The following is a 20,433-nucleotide window of genomic DNA, read 5'->3' on the forward strand; positions in this document are numbered from 1 at the left end:
TTTTCAATGCTACTGATCCATGAGGAATGTTTGGGAAAAGATTTCGATCAAAAGGATTGTGTGTGAGGAACCAGTACCCCGACTTGACAGTATATTCACCTGAAATTGTATAATGCCATATTACAAAGTCTTCTGTTTCAACTTGTGAGATGTAAAGTTCTTTAATAGATGTGTTATCTTTCGGGGTGGCAATTGTTTCCAACTGTTGTGAGTCCCAAGTGCAAATGTTTCCTGGTTTTTTAATATAAGTCTTCATTTTGTAGTCACTTTAAGGATCTATTAGGTTGATTGGTCTCGGTGGATGCTCTAGAAGCAAATTATCAACTCCAAAATGTATTGTTTTGCCATCCCCAACTAGATATCTTTTGCCTTTTTTGATCAAATCTATTCCTGCTAGTAGTGATGCCCATCCGTAAGATTGATTTTTGCATTCCTTAGCATCCAAAATTCTATCATCGCGGTGGTATCTTGCTTTCATTATTTTGGCAAATAAGGAGTTAGGATACTTGATGAGTCTCCATGCTTGTTTTGCTAGGAGGGCATCGTTAAACTTTTCAAGATCTCTGAACCCCAATCCACCCTCTTTCTTGGATTTCTGAATTTTGGTCCAAGCTATCTAAGGGATACTTCGATGGTGTTTATCTCTTTCCCACCAAAAGTTCATCAATAGTGTCTCAATGTCTGATATGATGCCCTTTGGTAATTTAAAGCATGACATTGTGTATATTGGCTTTGAGACGGCTACTGATTTTAACATTATTTCCTTCCATGCAGGCGATAAGGTGCGTGTGCTCCAGTGTGAAGTACGATTTCTAACACGGTCAATGATATAGCTGAACATCTCTTTTTTTTTTTTACGACCAAATTGTTTCGGAAGCCCTAAATACTTACCACCTCCACCATGGTTTGGTATATTTAAGATCATTTTCAGTTTATCCTGTGTCGTACCATAAACTCTAGAACCGAAAGTTATCATTGACTTTGATGTATATATCTTTTGACCATAATAGTATTCATAGATATCAAAAACATCTTTTAGTGCTTGGCAGTTTCGTCAATTTGCTTGGCAGAAAAATAGAGAATCATCAGCGAACTGTAGGTGTGTAATACTTGGAACTCCATTGCCTATCTTGTTGCCTCTGATAACATAATCTTTTACACGAGATGCTATGAGATAATTTGAGATGTTAGAGCATAAAATAAACAGATATGGTGAGAGGGGGTCTCCCTGTCTAATTCCACGCTCATGTCTGATGTTCCCATGCGGTACCGCATTAATCAAGACAGAATAGTTAACCGATGTCACAGCTGAAATTATCCAGGTAATCCACTGATCACAAAAATAATTTGAGTATTGTTTCGAGAAAATTCCACTCTACCTTGTCGTATGCCTTTCTTACGTCCGTTTTAACGGCCATATAAGTTTGTGAAACACGTTTTCGAACCTTCAGAGAATGCATCAGTTCGTGTGCAATCATAACATTATCTTGTATGATTCGGCCTAGGATAAAAGCAGCTTAAGCCTCAGAAACAATTCCATTCAGATGTGGTTTCAATCTTTGAACTAAGCACTTTGAAACAATCTTGTAGAGCACATTACACAGAGCAATTGGTCGATAATCAGAAAGTGTAGTCGGATCATCTATCTTAGGGATCATACAAATGTTAGTATGGTTAGTGCTGGCTTTCATGAGAGATGTTTGAAAAAAAAATTTCACTTCTTGTACCACATGTACTCCAACTATGTTCCAACATTATTTATAGAAGCGAGCCGTCAAACCGTCTGGTCCAGGTGCTCTATCATCACCTATGAGGCACAATGCATTGTATATTTCTTGTTTGGTAAACTCCCTTGTTAAACTATCATTTATCTCTGTTATTACAGTTGGAACAAAATCTGCAAATTCTAACGGAGTGACAGGGTGTCCAGTTGAAGTATATATTCCTGTAAAAAACTCTTGTGCGTGCAACCCTATGTCCTGGTCACCTTGGAATATATTTCCATTCTCATCCAGAATAGATATGATCCAATTTTTAGTATACCTCGATTTAGCTGAAGCATGAAAGAAGCTTGTGTTACGGTCCCCTTCCAATATCCACTCATTCTGACTTTTTTGTTTCAAATGTCTTTCTTCATCCGCATAAGCCCTTGTTAGTTCACTCTGTAAGTTGGGGATTTGCCTTCTTAGTAATCTATCTTGGCTCTCCATCGCCATATTTAATTTTGACTGAGATGTTTTATCCTTGTTTCAACATTAAAAGTTACTTGGTGTTTTAAATTTGCCATAGCCGCTCTGCAACTTGATATTCTTTGGTTTATCAGGATATTTGGACTCTCGTTATCCAAAGACCAACCTTGCTTTACAACTTTATCAAAACTTGGAACTTCACACAATATTTTGTCAAACAGAAATGTTCTACGGCGGTACGTTTTTTGATTGTTAAAGTGTAGAAGAATTGGCTTGTGGTCAGAACCGCCAAAGTCAAGAAATTCAAGTTCCATATTTGGATAGGTTGCACGACCTGAGGAGTTTGTCATTGCTCTATCTAAGCAGCATTGGACTCTGTGTGTGTATCGTTCTCCTACCCATGAGAACTTATTTCCCCGGAAGCGCACATCCACTAAATCACAAACTGAGATCATTGTCCTGAAATCTCCAAAGCTCCATTCATCTCGTTGAGGGCCTCCCTGTTTTTCCTGGTTAGAAATTATCTCATTGAAGTCCCCAAAGAGAAGCTAAGGAGTTTGTCTAGATAATGAGAGTAATTTTAATCGATCCCAGAGGTGATGTCGTTCACTTTGAGTGGGATGACCAAACACACAAGACAAATAGAAAGTAGTATTATTAAGAGTTACAGAGAGGTCAATGAGTCTCTCATCCTTTGAAATCAAGGAGAGAGAGACATGCCTTTTCCACATCACAACTAGACCACCACTCCTTCTTTGAGGGGGTACAGTAGTTAAGTTTGAGAATCCTAAATCACACATAAGTGTAGCTATTACATCACACTGGTTTAAAGTTTCAGAGAGAAAGAGAATATCACACTTAGTTAATATACATAAACAATTTAGACGAGATTTAGTCAGTGGCGAGCCTATGCCCTGACAGTTCCACGAGAGTACTCTCATGTTTGATCTGGGGGTACTGGGCCCCCCGCGCCTCCGTCGATGTCGTTAGTAACAGAAAATGATCCCACTGAGATGGTTGGTTTGCCTTTCTTACAGAGATGGCACAGGACCGCCATCTCTTCCGCTGCTTTCGCCTTCTTGAAATCACCCTCAAAACGAACCCTCTTGCGTTTCATACTAGCCAAGTCTGTTAAAGCATTGGTGCTACCCTTCTCCATAGTAAAGTTGTTCGCCATACCCTCATATGTCTTGTTCACATACTTAGCATGTAAGTAGCGCATGCGTTCAGCAGTTAATTCAGTATCCTCAAAAAGGCTGGACAAGGACGACGAGGATAAACAGGAGAGGGGATCCTTCAGGGATGCCTGTGCATTGTTCGAAGGTGCCTTTGCAGAAGCTAGTGAAGTCATCTGTAATCCTGGAATAAGCGTCACAGGATTTACTGTCATGAGAGTTGGTGTCGAGGAGACATCATCTCTTCCATCCTGAACATCGCCATCATTCTCATCACCATCATGATCATCAGGTTCAAAGTTTTCCGGATCATCAAAAGAGAGTGAGACTTCTTTGCATCATGCTTTAAGGATCCACATTTCTTACAAAAGTTCCTAAGTTTCTCGAAAAGAAACTTTACAATTGTGTTTTCACCCACAATAAACTGAATGTTTTTTTTTGAATCGTAATGGGGGGTCGATGTTCCAATCTATCCTGACCCTAACAGCCCCGACTTGGTTAACATTTTCATCATAATTTACTTCCGTGACAAAGCCCAATCTATTACCAACCCATCTAGCCATTGCATTCGTCAAGTAGAGAATAGGGATATCTTGGATTTTGACCCAAAAAGGGATGATCTTCATTGTTGCTTCTGTAATGTTTGGATACCATCTGTGCGTAGATAGCATCCAATCATTGAACGACCATGGTCCACGTTGGAGTACCAAGTTCATCGATTCTTCAGTTTGGAAACGGAATTGTACTTTCTCTCCATCAAGAAGCCGATCCATACATTCATCTGCGAAGTCCCAAACGCGCGGCATTTGACGAATGAGAGCACAAAGGTTCTTCTTCCTTGGGTTCACCGGAGTGACAACAATGGAGAATCGATTGACTGATGCAGCCCATGAAACAAATTCCGGTGGAAGGACTGCGGGAAGCTCATCTATACCCAAATCGAGGTCTTGTACATATTTTTGCAAGTAATCACTCATTTTCAGACAAGTCGTAGGGGAAACAAGAGTGAATGTTTGAGAAAAGAAGGGGGACAGAGGGAAAGATGCCATTATATAAGAGGACCATGGCGGTTTCGGTTGACGGTTTATCCCCTTGAAAAGGAGAGACGAATAAATGTCATTTGAAATTGACAGGGGATAACCGCCAATTGGACTCCCAAAACATTTCGAAGAGAAACAATCGGTCGGAATATTATGGATGTGTCTTTCAACTTGAGGATTCTGTAATAACTATTTTGCTTTATACATAATCGTTTGTGCAAAAGAAAGAAGGAAACACCCTTATAGGAACTTCGCCTGTTTATCAATTGAAACCGTACGTTTCCACTATATTTAGTTAAAAACTCAAAACTTCTTTATTCATTGCAAAAATGACTACAAGCGTTTTCAACTCTTAGAAATTTAGAATTCACAAATATTTTTCAAGAAGCTCCTTAGCGACCATAAGAATTAAAAGCAAGACAACAAAAAGTATATAGTAAACTATTTTAAAAAGAAAAAGAAATATTTGGTAAATAAACATAAAAGGGGTCGTGCCTAGCACAGCTGCGCAAATCCATACTATCACAACGAAAGTTAACCAGATCAGTGAAAATATTGCTTTATCTGGCACATACCGAATGCAAGTGAAAGCAACAAAACCCACACATAACCTGCAAAAGAACAATTGTGAATACCCATAATATTAATTAGAGACGTGAATTTAAAAAAAAAAAATTTTTTATAAACTTTCTTGGATACGCACCAGAAATGTTGAGTATGAGTATTATCATATAGAGATGATAAACAGCTAGAATAAATCCAAATGAGCAGCACAACCCAAACCACGAAGAAATATTTAAGAATATTCTTCAAAGAGTCGGTGGTGTCCTCATCGACGCTGCAAACCATTAAAACCATTATTAATCTCTATGTCTAATGTCTGAAAACATAAGAAGAAGAAAAAAACATGTGTATACCATGAGAAAACACAGACTATAAGTTCAATAAGGAGAATGGCAACACAGCCACAAGTGTAACCGATGATCCATACAAGAAACACTGTTTCTGGATGTTCATCTTTTGCCTGAGTCGTGACAAAAATGGCTGCAACAACTTGGACCAAGTTCATAACAAGCTCGATAAACCAAACACTTGATTCTGTGCATGGGTTACACCATTCAACATTCTTAGCCTCATGTGGTTGTGATGAAGAATCCTCATTGACTGTAATGTCGATGTTGTGCTCATCATTTGATAAAGAATCGCCATCAATTTTGATGTCCTCTCTCTCGGTCAGCAAAGGGCCCTCCATTGATAACTTTTTTTTTTGTTTCGTCTATATCTCGTCGTCGATCCAATAAAATTTACATCTAAAGCTATATAGACTTTACCTATTATTTTGTGCTAAATGATTATTATAAGACCAACGATATACACCAGGACCATTTCTACGTAAATGATAGTTGTTTATATGTAATAAGCATTGACATTTTTTAAATTCTTTGGTGCTTATTATTATTTTAAGACCAAGGATATACAAAGACCAATTCTGAGTAAGTGATATTTGTTTATATGTAGTAATCGATATATAGTCGCTTCAAATGTTCACCCAAACAACCACCATTGACCTTTCAAATTAGTTGGTGAAAATAAAAACATACTGAAAATGGGTGAAAATACGATGTTATCTACTCCCCTAAACTTAAATTTTGCTTGTCTGTAAGCAAACAAAAAAGTCCGGTGGAGTGGTTTGAAATTCGCGGAAACTTTCTACGATCAGAGAACATGTTCCAAAACACCTGCGGATTCATTAAGACAAAGATTCACTTTAGAACATTCTCACTATAGGCTCACGACATTCTCAACTCTTGTCCATCCATCTAAAACCTACAAAAGAACTCTGTATTCACGTCAGTTAACTCCCTACACTCATTAAGAGGTGCCTGAACTTTCTCATTTGAAGGGGTGATTCAAGGTAAACGGTGCTTGGTATGAAAGAGGCCTTTTTGTGTTTAGCTGGTGGAGTTATAGTGTTTAGGATTTACCAGGTGATGCGAGAATGCAAGATATGTTGCAAAACCGCAAGAGAGAACAGACCTGTTGATATCCACGGTTTCCAACTAATACTTCGTATAACACCTTCTTCTCCTTTTTTGTTTTTTTTTTTTGTTTTTGTTCCCTAGGCTTAGTTTTTTCTGCGAAGTTCTCTGTAAATGACTCCATCTTCTCTATTTACTATTTAGTGATCCGCGTCTTCCCTTGGGATTCACTATGTTATGAGACTTTCTTATTCTTGTAATCGTTTCCTTTCCTTTTTTTTTCTCTCTTTATATATATTATATATAAGGATATCTTCATTAACCCTTAGCTATCTCTCTTTTTTTTTTTTTTTTTTTTTTTTTTTTTTTTTAAAAAAAGAAAACGGTACATGTTCACACAAGTCTCATAAGCATGAGATAAGTACCTTTGTTAGTCGAACCCCAAGGTGGAATAAGCTCTTCTTAGTTCTCCGAAGCCTCCATCTTCTATGGCTGGAAAATAATGTGTCGACGTTTTTGATTAAAGGTGTATTTTTGATTAAAAATTTTAAATTTTATGTTATATTTTTTTGTTAATTTTGTTGGTTATGTTTATCTTTAAGATTGTATAATTGTATTTTGATTGTTAATTTTATGACTTTATCCGTAATATATCGCATGACAATTTAATTTTTTACATAATAGTAATTTAATCAACTTAACTAGATATGTTTATTACTCTAATATTGACACTGTTAACAAAATTATGAAATAATATTTTATCCGTGTAGCACTGAGTTAGTGATATTTTAACCCTTTAAAAGTTTAAATTCTTTAAATTAAAGAACCAGAGTAAACCAACTAAAATTTATAAATTTTAAATGAATGATAAATCAAGTTCTCTGCTCATTCGTATTCAGAATTATTTTGGTTTCTTTTATAGTATGACATTCAACCATTGCTCTATTTTTTCTAGGCGATGTGAGATATTTTATATATTTTTAATGAATAATATATGTCTGCTTGAACAAATTTGAATCATATGCAAAAAAAATTACAAATTTTATTATGTAAATATATTATACAATAATTCAAAATAATTTAAATATAAGATCAAATAAAAGTGAAATGAGAATCATAAATTTATATTTGACTTAGGTACAGAGATTTATGGAAATTAGATAAAATTTAGATTTTATTTTCAAAGACTTTTTATAATTAAATATTGTATAACTAAAAAAATAGATTGCCAAATGTACTTCATATAGGTTTTATAAGTTTTTCAAATTAGTCTACAGTCAAACCCCATAGCATAATCAAAGCCGTCGCCGTTTCTTCGACCGGGATAGGCGGGAAAACTCGGGTTCCTAGTCCCGGTGAGTAGTTCAACACGTGCAATTCTCACCCAAACAACTATACCACCAAATAATTTGGTTATTATAAAACATTAAAATTGTTGACTTAGAACTGGTGTTTGGTTAAAGATAATAATTGGCACCAAATAATTTGAAAGGTCATTGCTTCGGTTTTATTGTAAAAGAGTAAAAATAATTTGATAACGACTGCACTTTTCTTCCAAGTTGAATGAATTGAATGTACATCTCTAACCTCTTAGCTAAAAATAGTATTTTTTTGGTTGAAAATTGTTCAATATTAAATAAATAAATGACCAAAATGAACGAGATAGAAATTTAGATCTATTCTATTTTTTAATTATTAATTTTAGTTACAGGGTTTGTAAATATTTTTTGGTTTAAGAAAATATATTATGTAACAAGGCAATTATTTGACTAGCTAATGTTAAATATATTTTTTTCTAGAAAATTCAAATATTATGAGTTTAAAAAAATCTCTTCAATTCTTTTGAGTTGCATGTATTTTATTTAGTTTATAATTATTATTTTTCAAAAATGTAACAGTTGACTAGCACTAATTTTTTTAACTTTTTATAATTCTTAAATAAAAGTTAAAATTTCAAATTAAATATATATATATATATATAACTTTTGAAATTATTATAGATATATTATTAATATTAAATTTATGTATTCAACTGTTCAAATTAATGATCACAGTTTAACATGCTCAACATGCCATCTCATAGAACCAAATTATGGTTCATGAACCGAGCTGCCAACAATAATTGCGAATGTCCTTCCCGACATCCATCATATAGTGGAGTGTTTGCAGCAACTAACATATCATAAAACCATTTTGCTTCTTGGGTGAGTTTTCCGTGACCATAATAATTTCCACTTTCATGTTCATAATATTCGTTATATGGTACAAAACCATGAAATGCATAATTCACCGTCCCAGCATATACATTCTCCCCATCAAATCCTATTGGTTCGCTAGCACTAGCATAATCCGTATTATTAGCATAATGACTTCTAGTTTCCTCCCCAACAACATCATAATCTTCACCATATTCATACCATACATAATAGTTCGGCATAAACCATCTACTTAGAAAACGACTCAAAATTAAGACAGTTTTCAAAGACTTCGAATTCTGACATACTACACAGGATCCGTAAAACCCACCTCTGCTATTTTGTGCATGGCTACTGGCAAAAGCGATGAACCCGATGATGTGATCATGGATGGAGCTACTGAGGATGAGCTTGTAGCTGAGCTTGAACCTGAAGAATATGTAGCTGAGCTTGAATCAGAGGAGCTTGTAGCTGAGGAACCATTGTTTGTACCTGAAGGACCAATGACTAGAGCAAAAGCTAGGAAGCTAAGGAATGCACTTCATGGGCTTACTCAAGAGATTATGGCCGAAGAGAGCATGAGAAAATCTATTGGGGATGATACCTATCAAGTCCACCCCACTTTGAACCTAATTCAAGTCCAAGAAAGCTCAAAATAATCACTTTATTTTGTGGTTAAAGAGGGATGACGAAAATGGAGTTCAACTCACCTTGGGAAGGACACCTTGGAAAGGAAAACTTCAAGAGTTTAGTCTTCATTCAACTATCTATATTTATTTTCTTTTAGTTTCAAGAACAATTAATACTTGGCCTTGTTACCAAGTTTCTTATCCCTATATAAACGCATGTAATCTCATTTGAGAATAATCAATCAATTTTCCTTTTTATTTTATGAGTCTATCTCTTTGTTCTTTGTCTAGAACACTTTCTTGTTTCTTCGTGTGTAATATCCAAGCAACAACCTCCTCTTGCTGGACTAGTGTGTCATATCTAGCAGCGATTGGAAGTTGGGAATATCAGCAGCCTTCCGCAACTGATGTGCGACCCCTCAATCCATTAAATCTCCCTCTTTGCATCACCTTGCACCTTGGCGAGTTTCTATCATTTCTAATCCGGCTAAGGTGTCCTTGAATTTTGGGCGTATCAAGTGGTATCAGAGCCACTCAACCGGTACTTGTCTGTTCATCTTCTCATCTTCCATTTCTAAATACTTCTTCTTCTTTCTATCTTAAATCTGGGCCATCTTCTTACCTAGAAAATCTCTATTTCAAAAAAAAAAAAACAAAGAAAAAAAAAAAGATTTGCATTTGGCTAGGTGGTGGAAGAGCAATCCTGCTGGCTGAGGTGAAATCCAGCTTTGGAGTGGTTAAAACAGATTTCACAAAAATCCTCTTGTCTTTCTATCTTCCTTCTTCCCTTGTTGCTTGGGAATTCCATTGGGTTGCTTGGAAATTCCATTGGGTTGCTTGGATTTGTTCTCTTAGAACTTAGGGAGAAAGCACTTGAGTGACCTACCAAAAATGAGAGAAACACTTTTGTGTGTGAGGATTTTTTATCTGCTAACTTTTGGTGTTAAGTTTTACAGGAAACCATGGAAAGTGATGGAGAAAGAGATCGGCCAGGAAATTCTATCGTCGGGCTATCCAACTTGAAAATGAGGGCACTGAATGACACTATTACTAACCTTATGAATACATGTCTAGAAGAACTACACCAGAGGCTCGACGAGATTCAGAATAGCCAACAAACCCATTCTAGACCCGCAGCCAGGAGAGAACGTTCAAGGACAACTTACCGGCCCGAGGAGGAAATTGAAGAAGAGGAGTTCCATGAAGAAGATGATCGATCCATCAACCGACCTAGACGAAGTCATAGAAGACATGATCAAGATGATGTTAATCCTTTTGGTACAAGAAATGACAGTTTAGGTGGTTTAAAACTTAAAATTCCAACCTTAGAAGGTAAAAACGATTCGGATGTTTAACTAGAATGGGAAAGGAAAATGGAGTTAATGTTCAATTGTCAAAAAAATTCTGAACTCAAGAAGGTTAGGTTAGCAGCAACTGAGTTTATAAGCTATGCTATTAACTGGTATGATCAAGTTATGACTCACAGGAGAAGGACATGTGGAAGACCAATAGCTTCATGGGATGAGCTAACTACATTGATGAGGAAACGGTTTGTGTCGGTTCATTACCACAGAGATCTCCACCAAAAACTCAGACGGTTGTTTCAAGGAACCAAAACTATGGAGGACTATTTCCAGGAAATGGAAAGCTTAATGATCAAGGCGGATGTAGATGAAACCTTAGAAGCTACCATGACCAGATTCTTTGCAGGCCTCAACCGGAACATTCAGGACAGAATGGAGCTTCAAGAATATGAAAGCTTGGAGGAAATGTTGCACAAGGCGATTCTAATCAAACAACAAACCAAGAGGAGTGGTTTCTCTAAACCTTCATTTGCTCCAAAACCAAGTTATCAAGATAAACATAAGTCTCCAACCCCATCAAATTCAGTTTTTAAGACTAATGATCATGCTCGTCTTGATAAAGGAAAGCCAGCTGAGACCAACAATCGGGCAAGGGATATTCGGTGTTTCAAATGTCAAGGACGTGGACATTATGCCAACAAATGTCCGAATCAAAAGGTAATGATCCTCCTAGAAAACGCTGAAGTGGAGTCCGAGGACGATAAAGAAAAAGAGGATAATCTCGGTCCAATATTTGACGAAGAGGAAGAAAAGCTTGAATATCCAACTCAAGGGACACTTCTGGTCACTAGGAGATCATTGAGTGTTCAGCCTAAGTCCAATGACCGAGAACAAAGGGAGAATCTCTTTCACTCTTGATGTTTAGTTCAAGATAAAGTTTGTTCTTTGATCATCGATGGTGGAAGTTGTACTAACGTTGCTAGTGATACTCTTGTTAGGAAGCTTGGACTTGAGACCAGACCTCATCTGCGGCCCTTTAAACTGGAATGGTTGAATGAAACAAGCGAACAGTACGTTAGGGAGCAAGTCACGGTTCCTCTTACCATCGGCTGATATGAAGACGAGATCTTGTGCAATGTCCTTCCCATGGATGCAAGCCATATCCTTCTAGGACGACCTTGGCAGTTTGACATGAGGGCGATACATGATGGCTACACCAACCGACATTCCTTTGAGCATAAAGGAAAGAAGTTCAGTCTGGTTCCTTTAACTTCGTTGGAGGTCCATCAAGACCAGGTCCAGTTGAAGAAAAGTCGGGACAAAGAAATTAAACGAGCAAAACCTGAGATATGTCCTAAGAACTCTAACTTCTTTGTCAAAGAGAGTCAAGTAAGGAAATCTTTGTACTCTCAACAACCATTGCTTTTGCTTGTGTATAAAGAAACACTAATGGGATTTTCTGACCTTGCACCAGATCTTCCGAGTGATTTGATAGATGCTTTGCATGAATTCTCAGATATCTTTCCAGAAGAGAACCCTAACGGTTTGCCACCAATAAGAGGTATAGAACACCAAATTGACTTCGTTCTAGATGCACCACTTCCAAACCGGCCGGCTTATCGAACCAATCCGTTGGAAACAAAGGAACTTCAAAAGCATATTGGAGAGCTTCTTGAAAAAGGTTACATCAGGGAGAGCCTAAGCCCATGTGTTGTACATGTTCTCCTTATGCCTAAGAAGGATGGCTCTTGGCGCATGTGTGTAGATTGTCCTGCCATCAACAACATCACGGTAAAGTATCGACATCCTACTCCTACTCAGCCTTGACATGATATTTCTATGGATTCTATGCTTGGTTTGCCTAGAACTATGACTGGTAAAGATTCAGTTTTTGTGGTCATTGATCGATTTTCAAAAATGGCGCATTTCAAAAACTGATAATTCTTTGTATGTTGTTGAGTTGTTCTTCAAGGAAATTGTTCATTTGCATGGAGTGACTAGGTCAATTGCATCTGATAGGGATATAATGTTTTTGAGTTACTTCTGGAAACACTTTGGTCTAAATTAGGGACTAAGTTGCTATTCTCCGCTACTTGTCATCCGCAAATTGATGGACAAACTGAAGTAGTTAATAGAACTTTGACTACTCTCTTTGAACAAAAAGAACATTAAAACTTGGGGAGATTGTTTACCACATGTTGAGTTTGCATACAATCAATCAGTATATTCTTCAACTAAGTTTTCTCCGTTCCAAATCATTTATGGCTTTAATCCTTTATCTCCATTGGATCTAACCTCTCTACCTTTGAGTGAAAGAGCTAGCTTGGATGGGAAAAAGAAAGCTTACCTTGACAAACATATCCATGAGAAAGCTAGAATAAACATTGACGAGAAGACAAAGCAATATGCAAAAGAAGCTAACAAAGGAAAGCGCAAGATGGTATTCAAACCCGGAGACCAAGTGTGGATTCACTTGAGAAAAGAACGGTTTCCAGCTGAAAGGAAATCAAAACTCATGCCTAGAATTGATAGACCCTTTGAGATCAAAAAAAAGATGAATGACAATGCCTACCAACTTGATCTTCAAGGTAAGTACAATGTGAGTTCAAGCTCTAATATTTCTGATTTAGTTCCTTTTGTGGCAGATGATCCAGATTTGAGGTCAAATGCTTTTCAAGAGGGGGGATGATGTGATCATGGATGGATCTAATGAGAATGAGCTTATAGCTGAGCTTGAACCTGAGGAATATGTAGCTAAGCTTGAATCAAAGGAGCTTGTAGCTAAGGAACCATTGTTTGTACCTGAAGAACCAATGACTATAGCAAAAGCTAGGAAGCTAAGGAATGCACTTCATGGGCTTAATCAAGAGATTATGGCCAAAGAGAGCATGGGAAAATCTATATGGGGATGATACCTATCAAGTCCAGCCTACTTTGAGCCTAATTCAAGTCCAAGAAAGCTCAAAATAATCACTTTATTTTGTGGTCAAAGAGGGATGACGAAAATGGAGTTCAACTCACCTTGGGAAGGAAACATTGGGAAGGAAAACTTCAAGAGTTGGGTCTTCATTCAACTATCTATATTTATTTTCTTTTAGTTTCAAGAACAATTAATACTTGGCCTTGTTACCAAATTTCTTATCTCTATATAAGCGCATGTAATCTCATTTGAGAATAATCAATCAATTTTTCTTTTCCTTTTCATATGAGTCTATCTCTTTGTTCTTTGTATAGAACACTTTCTTGTTTCTTGGTGTGTAATATCCAAGCAACAACCTCCTCTTGCTGGACTAGTGTGTCATATCTAGCAGCGATTGGAGTTGGGAATATCAGCAGCCTTCCGCAACTGTTGTGCGACCCTTCAATCCATTAAATCTTCTTCGTTGCACCTTGCACCTTGGCGAGTTTCTATCATTTCCAATTCGGCCGAGTGATCCTTGAATTTTGGGCGTATCACTTCCACACCCGCCGAATAATCCGTTGAAATATGATTAGTGAATGGATCGATTCGATTATACATCCATGGTCGTAATGGGTTGTTCCACATTGTTTTTCTTTTATTCAGTCTTTTTTCATTCCTCTCACTTTTCTTTCCTTTGGTGTGGGATACAAATGAAGGAAGAAGTGGTGTCATATATATAGAAGAAAATTTGCGACGCTTTTGCGACCATTTCAGAAGTGGTCACACAAGTTCAGTACACTTGACTTACTCATTTTCCATGTTTTTTTGCCGACATGTTGCAACGCTTTTGCGACTGTTTTTAAAGGATTTTCAAAAGTTCAGTACATCTAACTTTCACATTCTCAACAATTTTTACCGACATGTCGCGACGACTTTGCTACTAAACGATACTTAAAAACGTTGTTGCAAAATAGTCACAAAGTGCATCTGTTTTGCGACGAAACATGTTCAATCGCAAAAGAGTTCGTATTTGGTCGCTAAATTGAGACTAAACATACTTTTGTAGTGTTATTTTTATTTAGCTCATCATTGTTCAGCTGGTTCACTTTTTTTTTTCTTTTTTATCAATCAAATATTAATTAAAAGAGAAATTCCAAAGTTGGTTGTCTAAATAAAAGAAAAAAAGTTTACAAAATAAATTTTATTTAAAGAACGCAAAGCTCGAGCGAAGTAATCCATCTTTGAATTGGACGCACGGCAATTTGAGAAAGGGAGAAAGATGGAAACGACTACTTGAGAAATCTAAACTCTAAAGTCATCCAATAAGTTAGAAAATGATGGCCATTCGCAGCTGGTTAAGTATTACAAATATCCGACAATTTTACTTGAAATTGTTTTTAATTATGACTTGGTCTTATAATAATACTTTACTTCCAAAGAAATGCGTCGATCTAGAGTTGGTCTTCAAATAAAGGTCCATGTATGACTTGTGTGTCTAAGCAGATCTGGGTGAACATTTGAAGCGACAACATATCAATTACTACCTATAAACAACTAGTATCAATTACTTAAATTGGTCTTAAAATAATAATAAACACTGAAGAATTAAAAAGTCAATGGTTTGTGTCATTGTGAATGAGATTTAACTAGTACCATATAATTTAATAATTATTACATATAACAACTATCATCTACGTAGAAATGGTCCTGGTGTATCGTTAGTCTTAAAATAATGATTTAGTACTGAAGGCTAAGGTCTATATAGCTGCGTCAATGCAGATTTAGCTGTAAATTTTATTGGATCGACCACGAGATATAGACGAAACAAAACAAAAAAAAGTTATCAATGGAGGGCCCTTTGCTGACCAAGAAAGAGGACACAAAAATTGATGATGAGCACAACATTGGCATTACAGTCAGTGACGATTCTTCATTATCACCACATGAGGCTGAGAATGTTGAACGGTGTAACTCATGCACAGAATCAAGTGTTTGGTTTATCGAGCTAGTTCTCAACTTGGTCCAAGTTGTTGCAGCAATATTTGTCATGACTCACGCAAAAGATGAACATCCAGAAACATCATTGCTTGTATGGATCATCGGTTACACATGTGGCTGTGTTGCTATTCTCCTTCATCAAATTGTAAATCGTCTCTGCCCAAGGTATATACTGTATTTATTTTCTCTCTTTTTTTTCTCACGCATTAGAAGCCATCTCCATCCAGTTTCACAAAGAGTACATTTTATAGATGTTAATTTTTTCATTAAAAAATTTGTTTTATATTTTCAGTCCTGTTTATTAATTAGCATGAGAACATGTTTTTAGTGAATTTATATATTATATATATTTTCATAATTTGTCTGAAACATGTCCAATTGACATTTTTTTGTGAATCATTAAAAGTAATAGCTTTAACGGCTTGCAGAATCGACGAGGAAATAATGGCCTTTTGAAGAACATGCTTGAATTTTTGTTCGTCGGTTGGATTTTTCCACTAATTTGGATATGTTATAAAAGCTCATCATCTCTATATGACAATACTCAACATTTCTGGTTTGCATCCAACGAATCTTAACAATTATGTTCCATAAACAGAATTCACCTCTCTAAGAACTTTTGTCTTGTTCATTTGCAGGTTATGTATGGCTTTTGTTACTTTCACTTGCATTCGATATGTGCCTCTGAACTTGAAATGTTTAGCATTTTATTTAGTTTCGATTGTGATAATATGGATTTGTACCATTCTCCCCAATGAGATTGTTTACCTAGGTCATGTTAACGAGATGCAATATCTGGATGCAAATGTTTATTATTGTTCGTTTAGTAATAATTAGGAACTCATCTAGATACAATATCTGGATACATTTTAAAAACTCATCCAAAAAAACTGAATTTCTGGATGAGATTTTTTAGAGAGTTTGGATGAGGTAAACTCATCCATAATTTGTAAAAGTTAAAAATACCCCTATTTTAATTAAATAATTACAAAATATTTTTTCTCAATTCTAATATACATAAAACTCTAAAATTCCAATTCTTCACCCACCAACCTGCAAAATCTCATTTTTCTCTAAAACCGCAAAATCTCGTTTTCCCGCCAAATCCGCAAAATTTCGTTTTTCCCGTCAACCCGCAAAATCTTGTTTTCCTACCCAAAAACACAAAAACATGAAAACTCGTTTTCCCGCCAAAACCGAAAAATTACGTTTTCCCGTCAAAACCGCAAATTACGTTTTCCCGCCAAAAATGCAAAATTATGTTTTCCCGTCAAAACCGCAAAGTTATGTTTCCCGCCAAACTCGCGAAATCTCGTTTTTCCGCTAAAACCGCAAAATCTCGTTTTCCCGCCAAAACCGCAAAATCTTTTTTTTCCATCAAAACCGCAAAATCTTTTTTTCCGTCAAAACCGCAAAATTATGTTTTCCCGCCAAAATCTCGTTTTTCTGCCAAAGTCGCAAAATCTCGTTTTTTTGCCAAAACCACAAAATCTATTTTTCCGTCAAAACCGCAAAATTACGTTTTTCGGCAAAAAAATGCAAAATTTTATTTTCTCGCCAAACTCGCAAAATCTTGTTTTCCCGCCAAAACTGCAAAATTTTATTTTTCTACCAAAAACACAAAATCTCATTTTAAAATATTTATTTAATATATATGAAAATGAGCAAAAAAACATAAGTAAATTTAAACCACTAAAACATATTCAACATAAAATAAAGGGCTTTTTAGTATTTTACATATATTGTATCCAGATACAGATATCAAATTACAAAACAAACATAATTGAATCGAAATACAATTTATGAATACATGAACCAATAACACAAACGAACATCATCTAAATGTTGCGTCCAGATATTTTGTCTAGTTCACCAAAGGAACAGGACTCTAGTAGTATTTGTCGCCATCCTTGCAATTCTTACAAACTGTAAGAAGGTTCTTATCTCGCATACGTGAATTATGAAGTTTGAAAGCGCTTGTAATTATTTCTGCCATGAATAAAGAAGTTGAGTTTTTCACTAGAAATATATATAATACGAAGAAACTAGACCGGCCCACCAAAGCCAATTTAGAAAACAGACCATTTTTCCTTAACTCTGAAACCAATGAAATAAAATCCAAAAGCGTTACATGAATCCAAATCTCAATGGACTAAATTAGGAAGGCACAACATTTTATCGTCATGTATGATCTTGTTTAGCTTCAAAAGTGATAAGCTCCTTAAGGCAAGGCTGGTAATCAATATACGATTGTTATTAATGCTCTTTAGTGACACTTTGCACTCAGCATCATAGATTATGAATCTCATTTTTATTGATTTCTAACCATTATTATAATAACTAGGAGCTCGCGGGAGTACGCCCGGTTTTATATTGACAGTTAATAACTAAGATTTAATTTGTTTTTAGGTTTTTCTTGTATGGGTGCATAGAAAAAACCATGTGATGTTATTTTTAACACTTAAATAGTAGTAGAAACTTAACTGTATTTTTTTTTTTTTTCAGTTCTATGATCTGCATATAATTTTTCAATGAAATTTATAAATAAATAAATTTAAAATATAATTAGTTAATTGTTAGACTATATACTGATTTTTTTGTGTTTATCAAAACTAGTATATTGATTCCAGTCGTAATCATTTTCTTTAAGTTTGTCTATCAACTATTTTTTAGTACGGTTTAGTACGGTTATATTATGAATTGTGTTTAGTGTACATGCAAGTTTTAAGATAAACTGTTAATCATGTCTTACATGACCATGTTGTTTGTACCGGGGATTACATAGTTTAAACAAATAAAGATTTTGTGGGAAAGAGCAAGCAAGTTCTTTTATTAATCGGGAAAAATGTGAGATCGTCACTTAAAACAAGTCGGGTTAGAGCTTGTTAGTTCACAAACGAACTAGCAAGCTTCAAGTGACGAACTGAAAACAAGAACGAATTATACGAAAGACAATAGCAGTTTTCGATGCAAAGTATTGCTCTGTAGGTATTGTCCGCGGGTCAGGATGATGATCCCAATAAATGCTTTCTCCTTTTAAAAGGGACTGTTGACCTAGGGATGTCTAGGGTTTCCGTCGTGAATTCCCGAGATTGCCCTTTTGCGGGAATTAGTGACTTGCTCCCAATCTTGTCGGGCTGAGAATATAATTAATGAATCTTGTTGGGCCGAGTGGCATATTGGGCGTAGCCCATATCCAACAATAGTCCCCCCTTAGTCCGGAGAGTGGCAGTCCTTCTGCGATCGGCGGGCGTACTTAAATTGTCCGTAATATGCCTGCTCGGCACCTATTGTCTCGGGTCGCTTCTACAAAATTGCTACAACGATTCTTCTGTAGTCACCAGACTCGTTCTTCGAGAGATACCGTGGATATCCAGCGGTCTTTACTCTAAGCGCGGTATTTGATGAATTTCCCGAAAAAGGGGAGATCGCATATCGAGGTGACGGATATTGCAGTAAAATTTCCGTTTTATTTACTTATTTATTTGCCCTTCCTCTTCTCCCTTTTTCTTCACTTCCTCCACTTCATAAAGAAGGTAATTTCTCTCTCTAGTCTTTTACTTTTATTTTTTTTTGCTTCTTTCTCTCTCTAGTTTTCTCTCTTTAGTTGGGTTGTGCATTTAGAACCCTAGCTGCCACCGCCGAACAAAAGATCGGCTTAATGCCGCCGCGATTGAGGTTGCCGACGGTCGGCTCAATTCCGCCGATGGTCGGCTCAATTCCGCCGGGTTACTCAGATCGGCAAGAGTATGCCGTTGGCGATTGTCTAGGGCCTGCTACGAATCGCCCAGATCGGCCGGTCGAGGATGAGCTCGGCGGATCGCATAATTGGGCGACGGGATCCACCGGTCGCGAGTCTAGCAAGGTCGGCACGATTCTGATTTGTTCCGATGACGAAAAAGGAGATCGGCGGGAAGAGTTGGGTTTTGAGATCGGGGGAAATCGAGATGGGCCGAGTAGAGATGTCGAGCTCGGAGGGTCGAGCGGAAGTGACGAGCTCGGAGGGATGAGTGGTCGTGACGAGCTCGGCAGCGAGCTTGGTTGGCAACTCGACCGAGAATTTGCGTTCGTGGGATTGAGAGTGCAGTTGGTCATCGTGAGATCGGCGGAGCACTTGAGATGGAAGATCGGCCGGTTGGTTCTGAGCTCGGCACGAGCAGTGGAGATCGGCGGAGCAGTGGAGATCGGCGGAGCAGTGCAGATCGGCGGAGCAGTGGAGATCGGCGAAGAAAGTTGAGCTATCGGAAATCGGATAGCCGAGTTGAGGTCGGCCGGTCTTGGCTGGAATCGAGAGGTTTGCATAGAGATGCCGACGGTGAGATCGACAATATTGATTCTAGTCGTGTTGAGGTCGGCGTAGGTGCCCCCGGAGGTCGACTTGATGGTTTTGGTAATGGTTGTCGAGTGAACGATGCCGACTCTGATGATGGCGATCCCGATCTTATGATGGGAGGTCGCGAGGTCGGCATGTCTTGCAGAAAAGATGATCGTCCTTCGACGAGCTTCCGAGTTCCAACGCACGCGCGTGGTAAGACCCTTGCGGGAATCCAACGCGCTTTCTGCAAAGAATATGGGGCTTATAAACACGTTTTCGATGACGTTGGTGTCGACATTGGAGCAGAGTGTGGAGATTTTGATAGTTTGGCCAACGACTACAATTTTGCTGATATTCTCGAGTTCAGCGAAGATAGCGACAGTGGTTCTGGTGGGAGTCCTATGGACGTTGTCCTGGCCGAGGATACTGGTCCTCGTTCGACTGTTTTGGGTCTTAGTGCTGCGTCGATTGGTGCCAGTCTTTCAGCCGGTCCGGCCGATCACGGTCCTTCGTTGTGCACATCGGATAGTATTGCTGAGATGGCGCGGTGGTGTAGGATGTCCGAGGGATTGGTTTTCCGGGTTCCTGAGTCTCACGAACGTCCTTGGACGCCTCCGACAGGTTTCATTACGCTTTTTGAGCATTATTTTACTGAATGCGGTCTTTGGTTCCCTTTGCCAGAATTTTTGATACGTTATTGTGCGAGG

The 20,433-nt window shown here is 37.4% G+C and overlaps 2 protein-coding genes and 1 pseudogene across 2 annotated transcripts; 2 read left to right on the top strand and 1 right to left on the bottom strand.

Moving 5' to 3' along the window:
• LOC104743864 lies at nucleotides 4,900-5,675 on the bottom strand. The gene is made up of 4 exons (XM_019235566.1): nucleotides 5,322-5,675; nucleotides 5,104-5,242; nucleotides 4,980-5,015; nucleotides 4,900-4,923 (listed from the first exon to the last, which is right to left on the bottom strand). Exons 1-4 carry the CDS (start codon nucleotides 5,654-5,656, stop codon nucleotides 4,900-4,902), a joined length of 534 nt encoding a protein of 177 aa, XP_019091111.1. The 5' UTR covers nucleotides 5,657-5,675.
• LOC104743865 lies at nucleotides 11,703-13,423 on the top strand. Its single transcript, XM_010464902.1, has 2 exons — nucleotides 11,703-12,302; nucleotides 13,190-13,423. Exons 1-2 carry the CDS (start codon nucleotides 11,703-11,705, stop codon nucleotides 13,421-13,423), a joined length of 834 nt encoding a protein of 277 aa, XP_010463204.1.
• On the top strand, nucleotides 15,227-16,248 carry LOC104743866 (annotated as a pseudogene).

Source organism: Camelina sativa, chromosome 14 (genome assembly GCF_000633955.1).
Source record: "Camelina sativa cultivar DH55 chromosome 14, Cs, whole genome shotgun sequence".
In the NCBI taxonomy this organism is placed as follows: domain Eukaryota; kingdom Viridiplantae; phylum Streptophyta; class Magnoliopsida; order Brassicales; family Brassicaceae; genus Camelina; species Camelina sativa.

Excerpts from the sequence above, each read along its gene's own strand:
- LOC104743864 (XM_019235566.1), bottom strand. The coding sequence starts at position 5,656 with ATGGAGGGCCCTTTGCTGACCGAGAGAGAGGACATCAAAATTGATGGC. Across the intron at positions 5,243-5,321 it reads ATAGTCTGTGTTTTCTCATG|CGTCGATGAGGACACCACCG; the intron begins GTATACACATGT and ends AATGGTTTGCAG. Across the intron at positions 5,016-5,103 it reads ATACTCAACATTTCTGGTGC|GTTATGTGTGGGTTTTGTTG; the intron begins GTATCCAAGAAA and ends GTTCTTTTGCAG.
- LOC104743865 (XM_010464902.1), top strand. The coding sequence starts at position 11,703 with ATGAGGGCGATACATGATGGCTACACCAACCGACATTCCTTTGAGCAT. Across the intron at positions 12,303-13,189 it reads CTGCCATCAACAACATCACG|AGGGGGGATGATGTGATCAT; the intron begins GTAAAGTATCGA and ends ATGCTTTTCAAG.